General features: G+C 41.0%; 1 protein-coding gene across 2 annotated transcripts; it reads left to right on the top strand.

Moving 5' to 3' along the window:
* The first annotated feature begins 1,290 nt into the window (after nucleotides 1–1,290).
* On the top strand, nucleotides 1,291–9,369 carry MSANTD4 (Myb/SANT DNA binding domain containing 4 with coiled-coils). 2 transcript variants are annotated; one of them, XM_021529351.3, is made up of 4 exons: nucleotides 1,291–1,344; nucleotides 4,262–4,374; nucleotides 5,071–5,699; nucleotides 7,453–9,369. In XM_021529351.3, the coding sequence occupies exons 3-4, from the start codon at nucleotides 5,238–5,240 to the stop codon at nucleotides 8,026–8,028; spliced, it is 1,038 nt and encodes a 345-aa protein (XP_021385026.1). In that variant the 5' UTR covers nucleotides 1,291–1,344; nucleotides 4,262–4,374; nucleotides 5,071–5,237; the 3' UTR covers nucleotides 8,029–9,369. The 2 variants fall into 2 exon arrangements, with proteins under 2 accessions (XP_021385026.1, XP_021385027.1); XM_021529352.3 differs by lacking the exon at nucleotides 4,262–4,374 and having other exon boundaries at nucleotides 1,303–1,344.
* The last annotated feature ends 7,300 nt before the right edge of the window (nucleotides 9,370–16,669 follow it).

Raw genomic sequence — 16,669 nt, 5'->3', positions numbered from 1 at the left:
TTTTCTTTTTTTTTTTTTTCTTTTTTCCTCAGTGAGTTTCAAACTGCAGAACTGCAGGGACTACAGTGTTTCTAAGTTTCTAATGCAGGTAATCACTTGGGGTTTGTTGGTTTGGTTTTTTTTTCAATTGGAGAACATTTTGAATGCCATAACCCAAGAATGCAGTTAGCATAGATGAAAACTGGAGTGAGGGGGGTTTATAATTATCCTTGGACCTTGCATTTGTATATAATTTGCATACTGAATTAGTGTTCCCATGCTAATTTTAATTGTCTGCTGAAAAGTTCTTAAGTTTACCATGGTAAGGTATATTTAAATTGGTATATTTTTTAAAAATTAGGTCAGATTGATACACAGGGTTTTTTAACAGTTGAAGTATTGCAAATGATTGGGTGTTTATTGTTATTGAAATGGACCTTCCATACTAGTAGAAAGAGATTTATATAGAAGTAGATAAAAGCTACAAAGTCCAAAATTGCATGCCAAGGCTTGCAGAAGTGGCATCGATACAAAGTGACGGAGCCCAGTGTTGTCTCGTGTCCTTCCAAAACTTAAAATTCTCTAACCCCGAGACTCTTCTAGAGATAAAGTTATGCCAATACAAATTAACTTTCCAACACTCCAAGGCCTTTGCCCCAAAATCCTTTCAGCTAGCAAAAGCCTTTTGGAGACATGTACAAAGCATTCCAGCAGCATTCACAATATTAAAAAGTTATACTGAACAATGAAGCGATTCACAGACCAAATCTGAGAGTTTAAGTTGTGTAACCCTGTGCACAATCAGAAGGACATTGTACATGTGTGTTCTACAGACCCAAGGAATTCACCACGGATTTAAAACAGTTTGCGTCTGATGCAGACCATATGGTCTATTTTTACTTCTTTAACGACAGGATGTAATAAACGTCACTTCTCCACTTTAATCAGAACCCGCGCAGTTCAGAGCTCGCTCTGGGCAGCAGCATCGCAAACCTGGCGGCCAAACCGGTGGCTCACCCCGGGTTATCCCGCACGTTCGGGCTGCCCGCGCTCCTCCCTCCATCCATCCCTCCCTGGCAGGCCGCCCCCAGCGGCACCGCGCACCCCCCGCGCCGCGCCCGCCCCGCGGACGGTCCCGCGCAGAGGGGGCGGGCCGCGGCAGCCCGCAGCCAATCACCGGCGCGTCTGCGGCAGACAAGCGGCGGCTGCAGCCAATGGCCGCCCGGCGGAGGGGCGGGGCGGGGGAAGCGGCGGACGCGGAGCACCAATAGGCGTGAGGAGAAGAGTGACAGGCAGGCAGCTCGCCCAATGGGAGAGCGGTGGCCGTTAAAGGGCCGGCGGCCCGGAGGGGAGCGCCGGGCGCAGGTGAGTCGCGCGCGCGGCCCCCGGGGACCGGGCGGGGCGGGCGGCGGGAGCGGCCCGGGGATGTGGCGGCCGCTGCCCCCGCGGCGTGCGGGCAGCCCCCGCCGTCCTGGCGGGGCTTCAGCGGTGGGGCTGCGCCGCCCTCGGCCCCTGGGGGTGATGAGGCGATTGCCCACCCTCTTATCCCCCCACGGGGAGGTCCTGTTCTCATTTCTCCTTCTCCCGGGAGGGTCGCAGCGCTCTGCCGGCCGGAGCGACCCTGGCTTGGGCAGGGCCCAGGGGCCCATCTGCGCGCTGGGCCTCGGGCTGTGCTGGCCGCGCGGCCGGCCGTGTCCCCGCCTCTCTTTGTTGCTGCCTTGCTTTCCCTGAGGCGCTCGGGTGGGCCCGCCCTCCCGGCTCCAGGCGCGCTGCCCGCGCAGGGCCGAGGCCCTCTGTTCCCCCCGTGGCCGTGGCTCGTCCCGGGGAAGGGGAGCTTCGGCCTGGTACCTCTGTGCTTCAATTGCCTGCATCCTCAGCTGCTTCCCATCTTCCGCGCTTTCTCCCTGCTTCGTTGAATTATCCTTTGGTTCCCTGCTGTGCCTGCTTTTTCGTTTGTGTAAATCGCGGGCTTCTTGCGGTTCTGTGCTGGATGATGTATTGTGCAGCGCCGAGATCCTCCTGTACTAAAAACCTTTGTACAAAAGCATAAGTTGCTCCAAGCCAATGTACCCATCTGTTAGGAATCACAAAAAAGTTTTCTAGAAAGCCTTAGGCAGAAGATACTCAAGACTCTAAGAAAATTTAGAAGAATTTTATATAATTAAGAAAATTTAAGAAAACTTAGAGATAGCAGATCCTTTAATTTGAATGTTGTAGGGGTTTTTTTTTATTCAAGCATAAGCCCTAAATGCTTTTTTAAAATAAAATCAAGACGTCATCTTTTGTAAAAAGAAAGAAACAGTTTTTCACTCCTGGTGAATGCAGGGATTTTTTTGTTTGCCTCACTCTTTGGTTGGAGCATTCGATAATATTTTTTTGTTGGTCCGACAATAAAGTGTGAGCAAAGGAAACAGAAGATAGAGGCAGAATGAGGATGCTCCTGTTTTTAACTATGCCAAAGGTATTCAGTGTATGCACATTCTGTTTATGGATTTTCCAGCTTAGTTTTACAGTACTTGTTTCTTTTCAACCCCAACAGTTTGTTTAGTGCGGTGATGAGAGCCTTCTTGATCACAGGTTGCTTTTGGCCTGACAGGCCCAAAGTCAAAGCTCCATGTTGCCATCTTTTGTGGAAGACCTTGAAGTCTTTATGATGTCATCAGAATTGTTTTTTTTTTTTAGCGAGCACTTTACATTTCTACCCAAACTGTCAAAGTATGCATTTTTCAGTGCAGTTCTCCCCAGTTTCTTGTGCATCTCTTCATTGGTGGAAACTGAGAAGTCCTTGGTTTAAAGTAAGCACTGCCTAACCACAACCAACACATTGGTGTGTAGCCAACATTGGCATGCTAATCCAAAAAACAGCGTTGTCCCAGCTACTAGGATGAGCATTAACGCTATCCCAGCTGCTGAGGTTTGGAATATTAGGTATGTAACAGCTCATATTTCCTCATTAAAGAGTAATATCCTGGAGACATCTGGCAATGGCTAAGAACAGAATATCCAAAGCCTCAGCTTTAGTTAGATAATAATTCTTCTTAGCTAATATATCAGATAGATACACAGAACTATCTTTGGGAGTAAATGCACTGTTAAGACAATTCACTAACTCCATATGTATTAATTGGAAAGGAGTTGTCCTTAACAAAGCAATGTGCTTTCAAAAAGCAATGAGTTAAAGAGGCACAGTGTCCTTACCAATTGGAAGTTGGTAGTCATGAGTTTTAAAATATATAGGTTTTACTGATGTTTGACTGGGAAAATCAGATGTGTTCTAGCAAAAATTTTAAAGTCTAAAAGAAAATTTTACCTAGTAAAGGAATTATATACCAATAGCTTCAAAGTTAGTATTGTAGTTCTTAAAGGTTATGTCCTTGCCTTATGGCATAAGATCCAAAACCGAGATGAGACACTTAACAAGCATGGCTGGGCAGGTCAGTCAGGTGATGTAGAGCACTGGTGCAAAGAACAGTGGGCTGGCCCACAGGGTGGCCTGGCATTTGCATGTTTTAACTCTCATCCCTCTCCAGACCTAAGGAGGAAGCTTATCTGTCAGCATTTTCCATATTGATGTAGAATTGTATTTGGAAGACGATGAAAATTTGACTTGAAAGCCCAGTTTATTTTTGTTTGTTTTTCTTTGTTTGTTGTCTATGAAAGAATGTTGCTTGACATGGAAAATTGCAAATGAGCCACTTATTTACAGTCAGTAGTGTATTGGAGGTGAAGAACAATGTCTAAACTACCAGACATTATTCCCCAAGTGGGGAGTTGTAGTGCAGTGTGCTGATGTGTATGCTTTAACCAAATGTAGGGAGAATAATAGGAGGGAAAATACTTACTAATTTAAGAATCCTGTATAGCTGGGAGGGAGTTATCTAAGAATTAAGCCCATTAGTTAGTAACAATTGAATCTAAAATCTGGAAGCCATTTCCCTTCATGTGGACAAATTTCTTTACTGCATGAACAGTGAACAAACAGCAGCTTGAAGCTATCTGTAATGTATAGTGAATCCCTGGCCCACTTGACTTAAAGCCTTTTAAACCTACCTGCAGTGGTAGGTAACATGGTACAAAAGACTGATCAGAATAATCCTAAATTGAACCTATTGCCCAGCAGTCTGCAACCAAGAACCATTTTTGATTCTTAGTCTTTGCTTCCCAGATTTGGTGGGTTGTTCTGGTGGTTTTTTGGTTTTTTTTTTTGTAACATGATCTGTTACTAGTGCAATAATAATATTCATTACTGTGATAATAGTCCCCTCACTCTCCACTCCTGCAGAGTTGCACACATTCTGTCAGGTGAATTATGGAGATTCATGTTCTCTTCAGCATCAGGCATGGGACCAGCTGGTGCTGAGGGTAGAGCACTGGATGAACTGTAAAGCTGCCATGGTAAGAACATGAGATGTTCAGCAGCCTGAGAAGGATACGGGAGGGTTTTACCATGGGCATGTAAAATGACTTAAATCTATTTCCTGTTAAAATCTCTCTAATGAATGACATTTGTTTTAGTAGTTATTTTATGACATTCAACAAGATTGCTTCAGTTCCTTTACTTTATGATTATGTTAAATTAGAAGACCCTTGAAAATATAAACTTTTCATATTAGTTTACTTTTTTTAAAATGAAAATGGTTTCTTACTTAATACGTGCTCAGAAATTTCAGTACCCCAAACAGTAGATATTTTTGAAGCAATGATGTAATAATTTCAGCTTCTTTTGCTTCTTTTGTAAATACTTAAACATTCAAACTGAAATATGTGTGTCAAATTTCAGTTGTAAGGAAATCCTGATTGACAAAACTCTTAAGAGCTAAAGGAAAATGTCTGTACTTTTGTAATGGAAATACTAAATCAACCTTAACAGTTCATGACTTGGATATATTCATATATCTATGTTTTATAATTTATTGGAGATTAGAGGAAGTATCTGACTACTTGGTATTGAAAGTTTAACAAAATGGCTTTCCTTTATCAAATAACAGTTCAAACTGTGCATTCCTTAAATGATGACTTAGGAGTTAAGTTGTTAAATGAAAATATCTGGTGTATACTGGAGATTTATCTTGTTTGCTCTTTTTCTCTTAGGAAGCCTGACAAATAGAAAAATACAACAAAGTGAAGAGAAAATTCATTTCATGAGAACTGAACTCTGCTTTCATTTGCTTTTAAATTTATTTATATTAGTAGCTGATTAGTGTTAGATCATCTCTGTAGTCTGCTGTGGTAAAATTACTAGGTTAAGCCTGGAAAAAATGAAACAGTTAAAAAGAAAAAGAAAAAGCAATTTTAGTGTTCAGGAAACTCAGACTCTCCTTAAGGAAATCAGAAAAAGGAGAGAAGTACTCTTTTCAAAGCAACTTAATACAACAATTAATGAGATGAAACGGAAAGCTTGGGAGGAAATAGCAGAGTGTGTCAATGCTGTAGGTGAAGGAGAGCAGAGAACGGGGACAGAAGTGAAAAGGCGATACCTTGACTGGAGAGCACTCATGAAGAGAAAACGTCTGAATGCAAACATCAAAGTAGTAGGTGCTGGGTTTCACCTTCCTTCATCCAATTTAGATGACTCTCTCAATGAAGACATGGATGAGAAAATGGGATTTGCAATTGAATCTAGTTTTGAGTGGCAAAATATCACTGACTTCAGAGAAGCCGGTGGATCTTTAACAGAAATCAAAGTAGAGGAGGAAGAGGAAGATCCGCAGAATTTTGAAGTGAGTGACTGATATATATGAACTATATGCAATATGACCTTTGCTTCATTTCAGGATAAGGCTTTTTACTGTTTCTTCATAGCATATGTTTCTGTTTTTTTCTGAATGTGTGAATTAAGCTGTAGAAATAAATATAATTCAGACATGGTATTCAACTCTAGCAATTTGGAATTGTCTGTAAGGTCTTGGATGTTGATTACTGGTTTGATACCCCTAAACTTTGAGTATGTCTTTACACATGCATTTTCCATTTGCATGTGCCACAGATAAGAATTAGTTGAGTCAATGCAAGGAAAATATACTGTTGAAGGAAATTGGTCATTTTAGTATTCAGAGTGCCTCGATGGATGAATGGAAAAGTGCACATCTTTAACAAATGAAAGTAAATGTTACGTGCAGGTACAGAAAGAAATAGAATACAGAAAGAAATATACTGCCTGCATTTCTTGAAATTAACCGAGAGGAGACAAAAACATTACTTTAATTAGTCAGCTTTTCCTCTTTGTCAGAATTTTAGTGTGAATTTGACAAGCAGTAGCGGATTATTTAGACAAGTTGATACTCTTAGTAGTACTGTGACAGTCTTGGGATAGGCAACCAGCTGGAGTACAGTCAAATGTTGGAATAGTTTTGCTGTTCCTCTTTAAACAAAAGGGGTTTATAGTTCTCTTTTCCGAAAGGAGTACTCAAACAGTTTTGTTTGCGGTATTTTATTGCTTTGGGTTTTTTGGGGGGAGATTTTTGTTGATTTTTGGGGTTTTTTTTTGAGTAGGAGGAGTGGGGAGGCAACTCCTGTCTTAACTCTGTTGATATATATGCTGGGAGAAAACCAGTGTAAGCTGTTAGATGGCAGATACATATGCTGGGAGAAAACCAGTGTAAGCTGTTAGATGGCAGTGAGAACTACTGTCAGACAGAGCTGAAGAACAGTGTGTGTCTTCTCTAATGGTAGAGGACTGGCAATGACTTTCCTGGTCCTAAGGTTTTTCTGAACACTTAACCTTCCTCAGTTTGCCTTTCTCTTGCAGCATACCTATTGGAAGACAATTTATCTCTTTTGTACTATGAATTTGTAAGGGCTGTGATACTACACAAAATAGTACAGTCTGCTGAGAGCAGTGGTCCTAACCACCTCATCATGTGTCACAAATAGCTTTACAGCAAATGTGATAATACAAAATGGTTAAAGAAATCCTGCTTATTGACCCACTTAATAGAGTTGGAAGAGTTAGGAGCATGTGAAAAATGTCAGTGTTAAAATGTTTTTTAGGAATGGAATAGCCCAAGTTATTGAAGGTTAGGCTAGCTTACATAACACATAGCCTATGGATCCATCTGCTCTGATAAATAATTAGTCACAACAAATGCCTGGTGGCTTACATAAATGTCACTCAGCTCTATGAAAGGTAAGAACAACATATGGTCTTCTAGATCCAGTTTTCTGTCAGTTGTTCTGAATGATCTGTAATAACTACTCTGCTGTATTTTCTGGATGTTTTTCCAGACAAGATTTTTTATATTTCCTTACCAGATATTAACTTGCAGATAAAACCTGTTTCTCTTCCTGTGTAATGATAAAAAAATCTTCCGATGTAGCATGGTTATTTCACAACATACAAGTTAAACACTTTTGAATAGCTTTAAAGATGATGAAAAAATGCAGTATGTTCTGTTCAGTAAAGTTATATGCAAAAAATTTATTCTGGCGTAATGACTGGAATGTCATTCTTGCCTGTTGCATTCCTCTCTGCAGTTTCCTATTGAGGAAGAAGAAGAAATATTGTCATCAGTTCTGCCAGATTCAAAAAAGGAAAATGACCTACCAGACTTCCCCCACATTGAAGAATTTGGAAATCTGAGCTCTGCTCAAGCTAGGCTAGCCTATGAAGATTCTCACTTGCTCATGAATCTGGAGAAGCAAAAGGTGGAGCTGGAGAAACAGCGACTGGACATTGAAGCTGAAAGGTTGCAAGTGGAGAAGGAGCGCCTGCAGATTGAGAAGGAGCGCTTGCGGCACGTTGACTTGGAGCGTGAGCGGCTTCAGATTGAGAAGGAGCGACTTCAGATAGAGTGGGAGAAACTCAGGCTAGAGACTCTGCATGCTGAAAAACCTGCCCTGGAAAATGACCTCACCCAAACTGAAAAACCCATCATGCAGCCTCTGGATCTAGAAACTGAAAAGTTAAAACTTGAAAAAGAACGTTTGCAGTTAGAGAAAGAGAGGCTGCAGTTCCTGAAGTTTGAGTCAGAAAAGCTGCAGATTGAGAAGGAGCGCTTACAAGTAGAGAAGGAGCGCCTTCGAATTCAGAGAGAGGGTCACTTGCAGTAAATGTCTCAGCTAAGGTGTCAACGTTAGTGTTTTGATGTTTCTAAATTAGAAGTAGTTCTTTCCTTGATACTGAAACTGGCCTAGAGGCTTAACATTCTTCTGTTCACAGTTGAATGTTGATGTTAAACTGAAAAAAAAATGGTGCTCCATATGTCAGTGTGCCTACACTATAAATGATCTTATGTGTGAAATTGCCTTTCAGTGTATCAGAACTTACGTGTTATATTCTCTTGTCTTCAGTATTGTGCTGTATTAGTTCAGTGTTCTCCTCTCATAGAGGCCTTGAAAATAATCCAGGCTGAACCTTGTATTTGTCACTGTACTAGCAGGAAGGAAGGAACAGAATAAATCAGTGTTTGCTGTGAGGACATGGTGCTGACAATAGGCTATATGGTAAGGAAGTGTAATTTTGGCAGAGCACAGGAATACAGAGTCATGAGAGTAATTCATTAAATTTTATTGCCCCCTGCTTTTTTTCTCCACTCCCACAAGTGAGAATAGCAGTTGAAAGAGTTATCTAGAAGTTAAAGTGCAAGTTAAATTTGTTGCAGTTGTGTTTACTATTGTTCCATGGCTTGAACTGAATGGGAATGTAGAAAATAGGTTTGCTATAAGCTGGCCTGTTGGTTTCACCAGGCCATCAATAATGCTTTATGGAGTAGAGCACTTGTGTTAGCATAGCACAGGGTATTTACTGATTGATCCAGCATTCTGTCTAATGAGTCTGTGATGACCCCCTGAAGGAAATTGCTAGACCTTGTTTGTTCTTGGTAGGCAGCAGCTGCTGATAAGAATCTCAGAAATGGAGACATGGAGACTGAGCACAACCTAAGAACCTCTGCTACACTCATTGCTGGTTCTGCCTGGCCAGTGCCAAGGTCATGTCTGCAAGGCAGCCAGAAGAGGCTTCTTTGTCTCTCTATGTAATATATTTTAATTAGACAAACAGAAATGGTCAGTGCTGAAGGCTGTTAGTATTTTTCATAGGCAATGTAGTCATATAACAATAAAACAAAACAAAACAAAAAAAACCCACCAAACCAAAACAACCAGCCAAGGAAAGAAGCTTTCTATTATTTCATATATGTTTAAATCCCAACTGAGCCAGACTTCGCCTTTCTCATCTTTCTGCAAATAACTGTCTTTTTAACTCCATTGGAAATGTAGAACTGTGGGAATACTAAGTCTAAACATATGTTGAGTGACTTAGATTAATTCGTGTGCAAGTAAATAATATTTATACCACTACAGGTTTACTTTTATTCTGCAAAGATTATTTTTTTATTACTGAAACAAGTGTGCTTCTACAGTGGAAATAAATTTGACTACTACACTCCAAAATGGCTCTTGAGGCTTTCTTGACAGAGGAACTAGGCTACATCTGAAGACAAACCTGGATACTGAATGCTGCAGCACCCCAAAGTTGGTGATGCCTGTATTCCCTGTGTAGTCAGTCAAAAAGATGAGGCATCTCAGAGCTGGACTTAAATCACCTGGGAATTACTTGAGTAAGGAAAAAGGAGGGAAATACCAATCAGTTAGATAAAAATGCCCTGGGGAAAGTTTCCCTGAACTTTTCTTCCTAAATGTGGGCTGAGCTCAATGGGATTCCAGATGCACACCAGTATTGTTCCATCACTCTTCTTCTGGACAGGAGAGAGACATAACAAAAGGTTAAGGGGTGGAGATAAGAGCAGGGAGAGATCACTCAGCAATTACAGTCATGAGCAAAACTGGAAATTAGTTTGCTATCAATCAGTTAAGAGTATAGTAATGAGAAATAAAACCCAATCTAACCGCCTTTCCCACAGCATTCCCATCTTCCCAGGCTTAACTTCACTCCTGATTTTCTCTACCTCTCCCTGCAAGTGGTGCAGGAGGATGGAGAATGGGGACTGTGGTCACTTCGGCACCCACTGCCTCTTCCCCTTCTTCCTCATGGGGAGGACTCCTCACACTCTTCCCCTGCTCCAGCATGGGGTTCTTCCCTTGGGAGACAGTCTTCCGTTAGTTTTTGTAACAGGAGTCCTTCCCACATGCAGCAGTTTTTTCTGAAATGTCCTGGTGTGGTTCCTACAGGGTGCAGTTCTTGAGGAGCAGGCTGCTGCAGTGTGGGTACCCTGTGGAGTCTCAAGTCTTGCCAGCAAACCTGCTGCAGTGTGAGCTCCTCTCTCCACAAGTCCTGCCAGGAGCCTGCTCCAGTGCAGGCTTTCCCCAGAGTCACAGCCTCCTTGAGATGTTTCCACATGCTCCAGCATGGGCTCCTCCATGGGCTGCAGGTGGATCTCTGCTCCCCCACAGGCTGCAGGGGCACATCTGCCTTGCCATGGTCTGCAGCATGGGCTGCAGGGAAACCTCGGCTCCAGCACCTGGGGTGCCTCTGCCCCTCCTTGTGCACTGACCTTGGTGTCTGGGGCTTTTTTTGCTTGCATATTGTCATTCTTTGGCTGCATTTCCTCTGTGCATTTTCCCCATGTTAAATACATTATCTCAGTGTCACTAGCACCATCACTGATGGACTTGGCCATGATCAAGAACAGGTCCATCTTGGAGCCCTCAGGGATTGGCTCTGTTGGCACTTTCTCTCAGCAGCCGCTCCTGTAGTCCCTCCTGCTACCAAGACATTGCCTCACAAATCCAATACACCAAAATAAAGGGACAAATTGGCAACTCTCTGATATGCATCATGCAAATTGATATTAAAAGTAACTTTCTGTGATTTGGAGAAAATACTTACCTTTTCCTTTTAAAGCATGAAAGAGGCAGTGTTAGTCAGGTGTCTAGTGCATAGAACATTGACCAAGATAGTGGGATAGCATGGATTTTATGATTGTGTGCCCTGAGGTGACCAATTTTCTAGATAAATATTCTGACTGCCAAACAGGGTCAGAGTAGGAATAAGGGGCAACATAGCCACCTCAGCAAGTGTTACTGACCAGAAGGACCAAACCAGAAGAGAGAGAATGTTCCTACAATCTTATCTGGAAGATGTGTTTTGCCAGGAGGGAGCAGATGTGGATTCTGGCTCTTGTTTTCACAGAATTCAGAGTGACTAGGTTGGAAGAGACCTTAAAGATCATAGAGTCCAACCCATTTTGACAGGTATTTGAGCTGCTGCTTGATCCCAGCACCTCTGTCTTTGTGAATTACTCCATTTAGCCATTAAGATAATGGTTTGTAATTTACATTTAATGTCTTCAAAATTGTACCCCAAGAGCATTAAAGGTTTTAGGGAAAAATAGGTAGATTAATCTTAACCATCTCTGAATTCTTAATTGTTTCAGAAATATGAACACTTTTCCAAATGCTAATAGAGCTGTATGTAAGCAATTACTTTTCCTAACAACTGTTCAGCCTCATAGGGAAATGATGCATATTTTGGTTATAGAAAACATCTTGGAAAATACTGAATGATGAAATTAAATATTAAGATAAATCATTGAAAGTACAGTTTCAACATAAAATTAGAGAAAAGTACAGAGTTCAATACATCTATTTTATAGCTTGCTTTTATCATAATGAAAAATGCAGTCATTTTGTGGTAATTTGAATTAAAATATCATACATTTAAATACTAATCTGCAATCCCTTTAATTGCTTGATTTACCAACCTGTGATCCTCACGGTAAAGCCTAAGGTCAAGATTTTGTCCCAGTAAATGTCACCCAAGTTAGGACATACACATGAACTCGCTGTTCTACCAACACTGATCATGGGGTAAACACTGTAAATGCAGTCCCCAAGAGCAGGCCAGGATGAGCAGTGTCTCAACAGGACACAGCTGACAAAGCACACTGGGATTCAAAGACAACTTCTGTTCCTGAGTCAGTGGTCTTATGTTATTTCTAGGACATTTTGAGCAACTTTCATTGTGCATAAAGAGGTAGTGCAAACAAAGTACACAAGGTATAAAATATTAGTTTATTAAGATAAACAAAAGATGGTTAGGATTTCTTAAGCATTTGTATCCTTATCACCTCAAGGTATTTTTACTAGCCAGGGAATTATCAGCCAAAAGAGGAGAAGTTTCTAAAATCCCCCTTGCAAGTGGGAAGAGAAGCCTGTAATTTGTATTTCTTCAACTTTTCACAGAATTGTTCATACAGTTGCTACAAAAGAGCTTCAGTGATGAGTTTCCTCTCTGGCTCATTCGCCTCTGAAAGCTCTTTGCAGAAAGGCACGGAGTGCTCCAAAGAGATGGAGTCAGACCCAAGGCTGATATTTTACAAACACAAAAATACCCTCAAAAATCCTACTCTCTGTCAGTCAGGAGCCTTGACAGAAGTGATAGGTGGGAGAAGAGGGAGGAGGAAAGACTAATTTTTCTCTGTTGTTGCTGAAATTAATTAGTGAATTTAAGCCAGACTGTCAGAAAATGTCACCACATGCAATTGTATTCACCTTTTTTCTCTTTTTTCCTTTTTATTTTCCTTTTTTCTCTTCTCCTTCTCTTTTTAGTTTTCTGTGTATCACTATATGTTTGAATACCTGTATCACTCAGACACAGTTGAAGTTTGCAGCTAACATTAAGATGAAATATAGGTAGGCTGGATTATTCTGTAAGTTAATGGGTTTGTTTTGCATCAGGAGCTAAGAATGTTTGTAGTTGCTATTATGACTTGGGAAAGATTTTAATCCAAGTTAAAAAAAGAAAGAAAAAAGAGAAGAAAAGAAGAATGATTGTATTTTTAAAAAAATTCCCACCTGTTTTTTGTTTCCAGATAACCAGCTTATTTGAAGATGCACGCTTCAAGCAAATATGAGGAGTGAAGAGCGTCTTTACTATGGGCTTGGGCAACTTGCAGTACTTCATCTTTTCTATCTTTTTGTTTGCTTGTTTGTTTTGTTTTGTTTGATTTTTTTATTGTTATGGGGATTTCCTATGGGTTTTTGTTTGTTTGTTTGTTTTTGTTGTCAAGTTTTACCAAACCCATGATTTCCAAAGCACTAGCTATGCCACTAGTGCTCTTGCCTTGGTGCCCCAGATGATCTAGCAGTGACAGTGATCAGCCTTTTGCCACTCAGGTGGCATCAAATGGGAGTCGGGGAGGGAGCTTTGGACAATGGGAGTTCTTTCCCACACCTCATTGGGTTTTTCTCTCTAATCTCTTAAAGCAAAATCTCCTGATGCTAGGTCACAAGATGCCAATGAATGCAAGAACTCTCAGCCATCACAAAGCATACTAGGAAGGAAAATAGATCTGCCGACACAAGACCAGAAGAAGCCCTTCTCAGATGCTGTGCATAATCTTTGTAAACTTGACCTGCTTTAGAGGACACTTCCATCCTCTCCTTTTAAAGATTATTAAGAATGCCTTTGTTATTTTCTGTTTCAGTTTTATTGGTTTTAATTTCCCTGCTTCACTCTATCAGTAGTTTTATTCTATACATTAGTAGACTGTGAAATACCTTGTCTTGTTACTTCCATACTTCCTAATTGCAGCACTCCATCATTAGTCAACGGGTTCATAATGTGGAAGGCAAACTTGCTATTTCATTTCATGCTATATAATACAATGCTTTTGGTTCAGTAATTACATTGTGCCAGACTTGTGATCAATCCTGAGATAGCTCACTTGTGATGGATAGCCCCATCACAGAGTGTATAAGAGTTAAAGGAAGAAGCAAATTTTTAATTTTGCTCCTCTGTCAATTTAGCTACTTTAATACTTCTTTGCACACCAATATTTATCTCTCTGTAGAGATTACAGAAATGAGAACTTAAAAGAGAGAACTGAAGTTTGAAAAGCATTTTATAAAGTTTTGGTTTGCAAACCAGGAAAGATAAAAATTAAATGTTCTTCCACAGAAAGCTATTGTGTGTTATTCTGTTAATGGATTGCCAATCTTCTAGTCACCTGTTTAATGTACTGGAGAAAATCATTACCTGCTTCTTATAACTATTCTAAGGGTTATGTGAAATGAGCTCATCATCTTACTACTACTATTGCTCACTGCTAGGCCTGTGAAAAAAAGATTTCCAAAGGTTTTTTTTCTCTGTCATAGAGGTGTTTGTAAGTCAAACAACTTTCTGAAGTGCTGGCAACGTTCAGTCATAGGATATAGGGACTGCCTTTTCTAACAAGGAAAGAGTTGCAAGTATGGGGTGCAAGAGGATAGCATGGGTTGCAGGGACAGCCAGGACAGCCATGCAAAAGGAGTAAAGGTGGAGAGAGCTGTGGCCTTTGGGGACAAATGACATCCTATTGCCTTGAGGCTGCAGCAGAGGAAAAGCCTGATCCTAGTGGAGCATGTTTACACTTTTCTGAAAAAGACCTTCTCAGAGCCAATTTCACAGACAGAATTTCTGTCCAGACAGACTATTGCTTTGGTTCAATAAAGCAAAGTTCATGTTCTTGCATATCTTTATAGATAGGAGGGCACAACCTATTCCTAGGTTTTGAACATAAATAGAAATGTTTTCCTGTTTATAAAATTCTCTGTTCTTCATTGTTCTCTGACTTTTACTCAGGGCTGCATCTCAGATTTCTTACATCCTATTTGCCATACTTCTTTGTATATAATCCTCCCCCCAAGGAGTACCAGCAAGATCCCACTAGTCAGAGGTAACTAACTTAAAAACCCCTCAGAAAGCCAAGATCAAGTACCCTAATGGGGATTTTGTCATCTCACCAAAGTAAGGCAAGGTGGCTGTGTCTCAAATTATGTCAAGGTAATTTTGTATCCAAAACTTTGGGAAAGGTCTGAGGTTCAGAATTCAGTTAGAGGTAGTTCAAAGGAGAGAGGGCAACAGGAGGACTAGACTGGTGAAGCAGGTAGTACACACTCTGCTTTGACAGTGGATATTAAAACAGCTGAAAGGAGTTAACTGTGATACTTAACAAGGAGGTAGGGAAAGGAGGCATCAGACAGAGAATTCTGGGTGGACAGAGGCTGCCTTTCCTCCTCCCTTTCTCAAGAAGAAACAATACAGCATTATTTTGGATTTTCCATTCATTAGAGCAGCTCTCTATGGCATCCCCTACATGGCAGATGAGCAAAACCAACATGGCAAGGCCAGCTGTAATGGTAAAAGAGCAACACAGAAGGACAACAACTGGAATTGGATTACAGAGGGAATTCCAGGGACACAAGTGAAGGCCAAGAATGATGGCAGCTACAGAACGGATAGCATCTCACCTCTCTTCTTGGCTCTTCAATATGCTTTTCTATTGATTCAGATATTCAACTGACTTTGAAATGGAAACGTTGCTACTATTTCATATGTATGCTACTAACACAAAAGTTTTTTAGTTTAAGGACTTTAGGTTGTTTCTGAGAACAGCAAACTGCTCCAGCCAAGAGAATTTTGGAGAAATACTAAGAAGACACATAATTTGTTCAGTCACTCCACTTTTTGTATGCATCTTTTTTCACTATTGCATCAAAATAGCAATTAAGAAAGTAAAAACACAGCAGCAAAAGTGGGGAAATGGAATATGCAAAGGTGAAGAGATGAATTACTAATTTTACCATGCCTGGGTTCAGGTATGCTGAGCAATAACAACACTAGTTCTTTGAACTCTTGCAGAACTGAGGTCTGCTTGCCGGTCCCTCCTTGGGGAATAAGCTGAAGATTTCTGGAGAGGACCTGAGAACTCAGGAGGTGAAACTAAGATGGTGGGTGGTATCAGCACAGACCCCTGGGGAGCGTGATTGTCCCTAAGCCTGGGATCCCAGGGGTCAGCCTGTGCTGACTCTGAGCATCTGGAGGAGGAGAAGAGGTTCAGCATCCTGCTGGACTGTGGTTGTCCTCTTCCAACTGCTCCAAAGCTTAAGGGATTGCAAAAAATATAGAAAGGAAAGGAAACATAGGTAAGTGTTACTATTCCTTCATATTTGTTTTAGTATACAATAAAATCTCAGAGCTGAGGGCGGAAGACAAAAATGGACCAATCTAATGAAAACATGAAAAAAAAAGTTTTTGTTGGGTGACTGTGTGGGTGCTACCTTTCAAGACCTGAACAGGACTTGGGCAAGATTACAGTTGCTTTTAGACATGTGAAGATCTCCCTGCAGAGACCTCCCAGAGCACTGGCACGTAGTCTACTCCAGGGATGTACTAATGGCTCTCTAAATCACTCAGAGCAGACTACAGTTAAAAGAACTAACACTGTTTGTCACTGTCGAGGCAGGACGGGGATGAAGAGACTGGACTCAGAAGGCTGTGAGAGTAAAACTCTGATTTATTCAAAATACACCGCTCTTTTATACAGAGCTCCGCAAGGACCAAATCCATTGGTTCTGAAATAAAAACAACCCACCACCATTGGTGCAGAGTGCTTGACGCTCAGTGATAGAACTTAACTATAAACAATGTGAAAAATAAGAGAGATAAAGGATTATTTACATTCTTCTCCAGCTCTTTCCCAGGCTTTTGACTGGCTAGAAATTCTCAGTTTCTTTCTTTGACTGAATCTGAGACCCACAACTGTTTCTCTTACAGATTGGAGCTGGAGAGATCTTTTGGCTCAGAAATATAGAGGTAAAAGGGTGGACTAATCCAGAATGGTTTGCAGGAGAGCTCTTCTAAAGACAAGCTAAGCCTCTGAACTGACTCACACCCAAGAGAAAGCATTTCTGTCAACTCAGATAGGCATTGTCACATAAAGTACTGATTTGTAGTTAACCTCATATAAAA

The sequence above is a fragment of the Lonchura striata genome, chromosome 2 (assembly GCF_046129695.1).
Source record: "Lonchura striata isolate bLonStr1 chromosome 2, bLonStr1.mat, whole genome shotgun sequence".
Lineage (NCBI taxonomy): Eukaryota > Metazoa > Chordata > Aves > Passeriformes > Estrildidae > Lonchura > Lonchura striata.
The sequence above is the reverse complement of the archived record's forward strand: the minus strand, read 5'-3'. Positions and strand labels throughout refer to the sequence as shown.

Bases quoted from the DNA above. Each gene is read 5' to 3' on its own strand.
- MSANTD4 (XM_021529351.3), top strand. From the start codon at position 5,238: ATGAAACAGTTAAAAAGAAAAAGAAAAAGCAATTTTAGTGTTCAGGAA. The intron at 5,700-7,452 runs GTGAGTGACTGA...TCCTCTCTGCAG, and splicing joins AAGATCCGCAGAATTTTGAA to TTTCCTATTGAGGAAGAAGA.